Consider the following 9,595-nt stretch of genomic DNA (forward strand, 5'->3'; position numbering starts at 1 on the left):
GTATAAATATCTTTCTCCTAATCAAACCAGAGCATAGACTGAGATTTAGGAGTATTTTATAATCAGCAATGTCAGAATTGAGCCCCAGGAAGAGAAAGCACCAGACTGGAGGTATGAGAGAAGCGACCAGTTTGAAGGCAGAAAGAGAGAATAAAGTAAGGAAATTACCTGCATTATATGAGAGTGTGTTATGCAAGTCATGATATACTATCATCTTTGATATCTGTATAGATTATGTAATGATCCAAAGCCCTCAATTCACCTTTTGCTTTTTGAGGCAATTTTGATATGCCATAGCTTTTTCATGGCATTTTTTACTTCTGCATTCCGCAGTGTGTAGATGAGTGGGTTGAGAAAAGGGGTCCCAATAGTGTAAAATATGGTCACCATCTTGTCCATGGGGAAAGTGGTTGGGGGGCGTGTATATATGAATATACATGGACCAAAGAATAAGACTACTACAATGATGTGAGAAGTGCAAGTAGAGAGAGCCTTTTTCCTTCCTTCTGCACTGTGGTTTCGCAGGGAATGCAAGATGACAATGTATGAGATCATCAGAATCACAAAACTGCTTGAGCAAATGGCCCCACTGTTAGACACCATCAGTAGGTTGATCACGTATTTGTCCATGCAAGCAAGGTCCAGCAAGGGCTGCAAATCACAGCAGTAATGATCAATCAAATTGGGTCCACAGAAAGGCATTCTCAAGGCCAAGATAATCTGGGCTATAGAATGGATAAAAGACCCTATCCATGCAAGAATAATCAGGTTGGTGCAGACCTGCCTTCTCATGATGGTTGGATAATGTAAGGGCTTACAGATGGCCACATAGCGATCAATAGCCATGAGAATAAGGACAAAGATCTCCATGCAGCCAAATAAATGTAGTGCGAAGACTTGAGTCATGCACTCATTGTAGGATATGGTTTTTTTTGCAGAGATTGAATCCACAATTAGTCTAGGGGCTGTGGTAGTTGAAAAGCAGGAATCAGCAAGGGACAAATAAAATAGGAAATAGTACATGGGGCTCCCAAGTGTCCGGCTGGACTTGATGGTCACAATAATAAGCAAATTCCCTATCATGGTTCCCACATAAAAAATTAAGAAGATTACAAATACCATTTTCTTTTTTCTAGGATCTTGGGTCAATCCTAACAGTATGAACTCAGTTATGCTGTTATTTTGCTGCATTTTTTCAGGCAAAGTGGAGAAAGCGCAGGTTAAAAATAATCTGCAAAGAAAAACATATTATGAAATGAATACTTGGAGGTCAAATCCATGTGCTTGATCATGGATGTGCCACTTTCCAGTGGGTAATCCCTTATCTTCCCTGTGTTATTGTTGTTGTTGTTTTTCTGAATAAAGTGCAAATCATAAAATTTATTCACAATCTATTCACCTGATTGCTAATTGAAGCAAAGAAATATGTAGATAATGAAAGAGTACCTGATTCCTCAGGCATAATAAATATTAATTTATGGGATTGGATTAGATGGTATCTTTCTGAGCCGAATATCTTTCTTGGTTTACAGCAAGGACCAATTATGGTAGAACATAGCCAAATGGAGAAAACTCATGCATGATTTACACAATGCACTTTCAATTTATTTGAACATGGTTGATCAGTTATGAAGTATCTTCTAGTAATTTTCTGAACATTCAAGGAATGTTATAGAAATATTTGATAGTGTTTTAATGAAACCTAAAAGAGAGAGGGAGAAGGAGAGAACAAGTGAAAAACCTTATTTTAGCAGTGGTCCAGTCCATCGTGAAATTTATTTAAATCTGTTAGCTTGACTGTTTATTTCCTGTTACTTTAACTCTCAATCAGTTCTAGTTGTTTAGATTTTAAATTCAGCTCCTATGATAAAAATTTGTACTTTTAAAATTATACTATGTTGACCAATGTTAAATTCTTTACCTAGTTCAGTCTATCAATGAGTCTCAGTATATTTTCCTAGGACACAAGGAGAGACTGAGAATAAAATAAAGGGTAAATATATAACATTTGGCATAAGTAAAAATATTATTTCACATTTCATGTTATTTTAAGTATCAGGGATTTAGAAAATGAGCTAAGGAGTTCCAAGTCATTGCTGAAACTTTTCAATAGAATTCTTGGAATCTGTTTTCTTGAGTGTTCCCTACCCTGACTTAACTAAGAGAAGATAGAAAAAAGAAGAGAACTAATATTTATTTATATCTACCAAACAGTGAAATCAACCTACTTTGTCCTCATCACATATATTTTCCATATAGTAGCACAATTAAATGCATAAGTGCCAAGGCATTTAAGTACATTTACAACATGTATTCAAGACAAAAGCATAATTTTCTAAGTATAAATGGATTTCAGAGATCAATCTTTAAAAACACAATGAATAGGGTGCCTGGGTGTCTCAGTCGTATAAATATTCCACTCTTGATTCCACTCAGGTCATGATCTCAGTGTTGTGGGATTGAGTCCCACACTGGCCATCATGCTGGGCGTGGAGCCAGCTTAAGATTCTATCTCTCCCTCTCCCTCTGCCCCTTTCCCTGCTCTGGCTATCTCTCTCTCTAAATAAATAGAACAAAATCTTTAAAAAGAAACAAGTGCAAATGAAAATGGGCAAAATAACTGACTCCAAAAGAAACTTCTCAATAAACATAATTCAAAAGATTATCAATTTCATTCATAGAAAAATACATTCCAGTTATGTATCTTTTCACCAGTCAGATTAATAAAGTGACCTTTTTGATAAATGCCTCTTAATAAACATAGCTGAAAATGATGTGGGAAAAAATTGATCCCACACATTCTTGGTAGGAGCTCAAGGGGATGCAATCTCTCAGGGAGTGATTTTCAGCATTGATGATATTTCAATGGCTCATAGACAAAAGTCTAGTGATTCCATTCGCTGCAAGAATCTCACTCACAGGCACAAAGACAATCACAGCATCCTTTCCATATTGGCAAAAGGTAAGAAATCACTTCAATGCCATCAGAAGGAAACTAAATGAATCAGGGATGGTATTTTATGCAATCATCAATAAAAAGGAAGTGGGTATATATGTAATGGTTTCTAAAATATGTTGTAAGGTGATAGAATTCAGGACTGTGTGCTGAGGTTGGTAATGCTTTCATTAACAGCAGAATAATATACATCACACACACGGACTCATATTAATTATATTTAAGAGAGTACCAAGATAGCATAATATTTGTGCCCTCAGGGTGGGAAAATTGTATTCTTGGAGTCAAAGTTAGGTGGATGACTTACCTTTTAAAATATTCCCTTTGGTAGTTGCAAATATGTCATAATGATGCTGCATTAAAAATAAAGTTTTTAAAACCTTCTCGTAGTAGGTGGTTTGTAATCGTACGGGCATTTTACTGGATGATAAACAACAGTCTTCTGACACTGGCTGCAGAAACAGCAAATTCCCAGGGCCAGAGTAAGTTTTAAATGTCTGGGTAAGAGGGTGAGTCAGCTATAGAGGCAGTTCTGGACTCAAGGCTCTTTACTACATCATGGCCCAAGCACACCACCATTCACTACCGTTTCCTCTGCTCTCCTAGGAGTTTGCCAGATATGCTCTTTATCCAACTCCTCAGCAAACAGGAATGAAAACTTGTCTGTGGTTTCTAACAGTTATGTATTATAAAAAAAGATATCTATCTAACTGTTATCTATGTATAATCTATCTATCATCTATCTATCTTCTATCATCTATCTATCTATCATCTTTCTAGCATCTATCATCTATCTATCTATCTATCTATCTATCTGTCTATCTATCATCTATCTATCATCTATCATTTATCTATCATCTATCCATCTATCTATCTATCTATCATCTATCATCTATCATCTGTCATCTATCTATGTGATACTGTTACAGACTAAGCCATTTGTATAGTTCACATAATAATAGATATAAGAGTAGCATACATTTGAACAAAGCAACCTAAGGAAAGGGATTTTTGTTCACTGCTGAATTTGAGCAGTGAAAAAAAGTAAATATTTAATAATAAGCATTCATAAAGTGAATGAAATAAGAGAATTTCTTATTGATATAATCCAATAGGTTCGGTCCTATTCAATACTCAGTTATCGCTGAAAAGGGAAGCCTACTCCATCCAAAGTAAAATCGTCATCTCCTTGGGGCATTTTCTGGAAAACTGAAATAGATATAATTTCTATTTGCTTATCTCTCCACCAGGAGCTACTGTGCATATCATTTATTCCATCTTCTCATTTAGATTGTAATGCACTTCTAGAAAATTCCCCAAACTTTCTATCCTTCCACAAACACCTTTTATGTGTTAGATACACACTGTGGCATTTATCAGATTAATTTTCTCTGAGTATTAAATACAGTTATGTTAATCCCCAACACAAATCTTACCAGTTTTGATAAGAGCTTATGCAAAGAGGGAGAGGGTCAGTCATCTTCTTCACTTCTCAAGGTAACTTTGCCACACTTTTCTCAAGTGTGAATTACAAAAAAAAAGTGTTTCTAAAACTCTGTCTGATCTCTTTTATTAACATGGAAGTTCAGGTTCTCGCCTACATGTCAGAAGATGAAGTTGGTCCTGGATTCATCCCACACTTTCTGATATCAACTCTCACATGGAATGTTCACTGAGAAATGCTTCTCTTTTGCCTTTCCTGCAGGAGTATTTAAACATGAATGATGCAAAATATAGGAGTCTGGGGAAGGTCATTCCCTAAAGTGCCCCTCCCCTTTTTAATTAGGAAGCACGAGTTAGATGTAATAAAGAACTTAATCTCCAATATGTATTAAAATATGATGGGGGAAAGTTGATCTTTTCTTGCAGTTAAAGGTGTTTTTGGGGGCCATAAATGACATCTTTTAGCTAGAATAAAAAACAAAACAAACCAAACAAACAAAAACAGTGATTATCTAGTGATCTAGTGGCCAGGACATGGTTCCTGATACCATTATAGAAGAAAATTAATTAGGACTTTTTAAATAAATGACTGACTCTAGGCCTGGGGCAGTGAATACACAAGATGAACTGGAAATCTTGTTGTGTGTGTTTTTTTTTAAGATTTTATTTTTTTATTTGATAGAGAGAGCGCAGAAGCAGGGGGAGTGGCAGGAGAGGAAGAAGCAGGCTCCTCACTGAGAAAGAAGCTCCATGCAGGACTCAATCCCAGCACCCTTGGGGTCATGAAGGAAGAAGCTTAATGGACTGAGCCACCCAGGATCCCCAACCAGACATTTTTTTAAATTCTAGAAAGTAAGGAAGTGCTAACACACACACATATGCACACACACACACACACACACACGTGCACACACACACACACACACACACAGGTACATTCACTGTGATGAGAATATGCCAAAGGGACACAAGAGCCAATGGGAAGAGCCCCCACTGCCAAAAGCTAGAAACAACTGAAGAGCAAAATAAATGACACTGAATTGAAATATAACTCATAATTTAAAAAATGTACACATCTATAATGATATTGAATGTTTAATAAATAGCTAATATTAAGGGAATGATAGAAAATTCTCCCATAAAAAAGTAAATTAACAGAGGAGAAATGTTGCAAACACTACGTCAACGTGGTGCTCAAGGTTAACATCAATGGTGATGAGTCACATTGAAAGTGTGTACCCACTGGCATGATGTGATGCAAATGGCACTTTGCCTCTGTGACCTTTCTCCCAATAACCCATAACCCATAACCCCAGTCCAATCTTGAATAAGATATCAGACAAACCCCAAATGAAGGCTTTTATCTAAAATGTCTGACTAGTTCTGCTCAGAACTGTCAGTTTCATCAAAGGCAAGAAAAGTTGAGCAGAATTATTGTAATGGGCACTGAGCAAGCTATAGAATTGTTGAATCATTTTTTACACACCTGAAAGTAATAAAATGCCTTATGTTAATCATACTTGTAATAATTAATTAATTAATTAATTAATTAAGAGAATATCCAGAGAAACTCACTGTCTGGAGGTACTAAGGAAGCTATGACAACTGAGTTTAATGTATTATGTTGGATGAGATTCTGGAGAAGAAAAATGGCATTAGTGAAAGTAGTCTGAATAAAGTAGGGTTGTTGGTTAACAGTAATATGTTCACATGAAGTGAATTACTTGTGACTAATGTACTATTTTATGTGAGATGGAAACAGGAAACTGGGCACAGAGTGTATGGGAACTCTCTCTTTTTTCCACACTTTCCCTGTAAATATAAACCTGTTATAAAATATAAAGTTTATTAAACATAAAGGGCTTATTTCATTTAATATGTCATCATAGTGTACCTGTGTTGTAACATGGCTCAGAAATTCCTTCCTTTTCTAGGCTGAATAATATTCCGTTGTATGTGTACCACACTTTGTTTGTTCATATGCTGATGGACACTTGGGTTGCTTACACATTTTGGCCATCATGACTAATGCTGATATGGACATGAGTGTATACATATCTCTTCCAGTCCCCACCTTCAGTGCTTTTGCTATACACCTGGAAGTGGAAATTTGTGATCCTGTGGTCATTGTATTGTTAACTTTCTGAAGAATGTCATACTGTCTTTCACAGTAGTTGCACAATTTCTATATTCTTATGAACAGTGTGCACATGTGTGTTTAGTGATGTTGGGTGTTTTTTCATGTGCTCATTGCCCATTTGTATATATTTTTTGGAGAAATGTTTATTCAAGTGTTTTGTTGATATTGAGTTGTATGAATTCCATGAATTGCCTTTTCACTCTGTTGATTATGACCTTTGATGCATTGAAGTATTTGACTTTGAGGTAGTTCAATTTATTTATTTATTCCTCCTGTTACCTGTGTTTTTAGTGTCATACTCAAGAAATTATTTTCTAAGTTAATGTCCTGAAGCATTCGTTTTTCATGTATATTTTCTTCTAAACATTTTATAGTTTAAGAGCTAAAACTGTTCTTATACTTATACTTAGGTCTTTGATCCTTTTGAGTTTATTTTGTAGGTGGTGTAGTTAGTGGTATACCTTCATTCTTTTGCACTTGAATATCTAGTTTTTCTAAACTACTTGTTGAAAAAGCTATCATTTTCCTATTGGATGATCTTGACACACTTGTAGAAAGTCAGGTGACCATATATGTAATGGTACATTTCTGAGCTCTGCAATCTATTCCATTTGTCTGTGTGCCTGTCTTAATGCCATTATCATGCTGTTTTGATTACTGTAGCTTTGTAATAAGTTTTAAAATCAGGAGGCGTGAGACCTACAACTTTTTCTTTTTTTTAAAGATTTTAATTAATTTATTTATTTCACAGAGAAAGAGAGAGAAAACACAAGCAGGGGAGTGGCAGGAAGAGGGAGAGGGAGAAGTGGGCTCTCCCCAGAACAGGGAGCAGGACATTGGGCTTGATCCCAGTACCCTGAGATCATGACCTGAGCAAAAGGCAGACACTAAACCAACTCAGCCATCCAGCAGCTCCAACTTCTTTTCAAGAATTTTTTTGACTAAAGATACCTTGAGATTCCATATGAATCTTTCAGATGATTTTTCTATATACTCCCAATTTGTCATTGGAATTTTTTTAAAAGATTTTATTTATTTATTTGACAGAGAGACAGCCAGCGAGAGAAGGAACACAAGCAGGGGGAGTGGGAGAGGAAGAAGCAGGCTCCTAGCGGAGGAGGAGCCTGATGTGGGGCTCAATCCCAGGACTCTGGGATCATGCCCTGAGCCAAAGGCAGAGTTTAAGGACTGTGCCTCCCAGGCGCCCCTGTCATTGGAATTTTTATAGGGGTTACATTAGATATGTAGTGTTTGAGATAGTATGACTTCTTTTTCTTTTTTTTAGCTTAGTGGTTTTCAATTTTATTTTATTTTATTTTATTTTTATTTTTAAAATATTTTTTTATTATGTTAGTCACCATACAATACATCCTTAGTTTTTGATGTAGTGTTCCATGATTCATTATTTGTGTATAACACCCAGTGTACCATGCAATATGTGCCCTGCTTAATACCCATCACTGGCCTGTCCCAATCCCCCACCCCCCTCCCCTCTGAAGCCCTTGGTTTGTTTCCTAGAGTCCGTAGGGGAGATAGCATTGACTTCTAAACAATACAGAGTCTCCTGGTCCATAAAAATTTGTAATCTTTCAGAGTACACACATACACACACACACACACACACACACACACACACAGATTCATTTAAAAGAATTGGCTTTCGTGTATATGGAATTGGCAAGAGCAAAATATGCACAGCCAATGTCCCATTTTGAGTCTAAACACCAGAAACCTCTATAAACCAGTAAGAGCTGATGTCCCAGTTCAGGTGAAGAGGCAGGAGGTTGCTGTAGAATCAGGAAGAGTTAATGTGTCAGTGTGCAAGCCATCAAACAGGAAGAGCTAATGGTTCAGTTTGAAGGCTCTCAGGCAGGAAAATTTCCTCTTACTCAGGGGAGGTTAGCCTTTTGTAATTTTCAGGCCTTCATTTAGTTAGGTGAGGCCCCTACATTAGTGAGAGCAATGTGCTTTATTCAGTCTACCAATTCAAAAGTTAATATCCTCCAGAAAAATCTCATAACCACAACCTAAAACAAGAGTCAAAATCAAACAAATATTTGAACACCCTGTGACCTAGGCAGGTTAAAACATATAATTAACCAGTACAAGTTTATTGCTTATCCACTTAGCACATATACACATATCCTCAAGCCATACTTAATCTCTAAATAAAGACAATGCAAGTTCATAATTCCACCTAACGTCATACCGCTATCCTGCGTACAACTGAAAATGCATTAAAACTTGCAGAGGAAGGAAAGGTAAATATTTTGGGTGATTTTTACTTTCCCCTTGATATTCAGTAAGTTAAATACTATTATGGAAAATAAAAATACCAAAATGCTATGGCAGATATTCAATATATCTTCAGTTTCTTGATAAGGTAATAAGAAAGGGAAGAAAACAAAGATATTATATAAATATATATATTCACACACAAAGATATTCATAATATAAGGAGCAAATACAATCATTACAGTCTTCATTTTTCTAACAGTCATGATTAATTTTAATTACTTTCTTCTGTTACTCATTCTGTATTCATGTGCCTTCAGCAAGCACTGACTCTGGGTGTGGTATTTAGCTGGTGGGGTGACACAAACCTTCATTACTGAAGGGTGTGGGTGATTAGTAGTTCTTCCTGGATTGGGTTGTTGTAGTTTTCCATTGACCTTAATCACAGAGCATGGTGATACTAAGTGTGGTTCTATGGGATCTCCTGTTCTTTAGATATACTCCTCCTTAACCTCCATTGTGGAGCAATAGTCCAATTTCCCCTTGGTTGCCAAAATCAGTCACCCCAGCCAGCACAGCAGCTTACTTCTTTGCCTATTGATTTAAAGGCATCAGCTGCCCAAAGTGGTCTGGCAGAAGTCTCAACACTCTTTTCAATATAATCTTTTTGTGTCTCATGCTGGAAGCATTTCTCCCTGTGGAATGCAGACCTGGAAGCAAGAAGAACATAAGTAAACGGGAACAGGAAGCAAAACTTTTGCTAGTGGGTCATTAAGGGTAATAATGCATGTTGTCTCCCCCACTTCTATCCTTTGATTACA

At 36.5% G+C, this 9,595-nt stretch overlaps 1 protein-coding gene across 1 annotated transcript; it reads right to left on the minus strand.

Moving 5' to 3' along the window:
* Window positions 1–258: 258 nt before the first annotated feature.
* Window positions 259–1,191, minus strand: LOC100475278 (olfactory receptor 4C11). The gene has a single exon (XM_002929977.2). It carries the CDS (start codon window positions 1,189–1,191, stop codon window positions 259–261), a length of 933 nt encoding a protein of 310 aa, XP_002930023.2.
* Window positions 1,192–9,595: the final 8,404 nt, after the last annotated feature.

The sequence above is a fragment of the Ailuropoda melanoleuca genome, chromosome 16 (assembly GCF_002007445.2).
Source record: "Ailuropoda melanoleuca isolate Jingjing chromosome 16, ASM200744v2, whole genome shotgun sequence".
Classification (NCBI taxonomy): Eukaryota; Metazoa; Chordata; class Mammalia; order Carnivora; family Ursidae; genus Ailuropoda; species Ailuropoda melanoleuca.

Bases quoted from the DNA above. Each gene is read 5' to 3' on its own strand.
- LOC100475278 (XM_002929977.2), bottom strand. From the start codon at position 1,191: ATGCAGCAAAATAACAGCATAACTGAGTTCATACTGTTAGGATTGACC.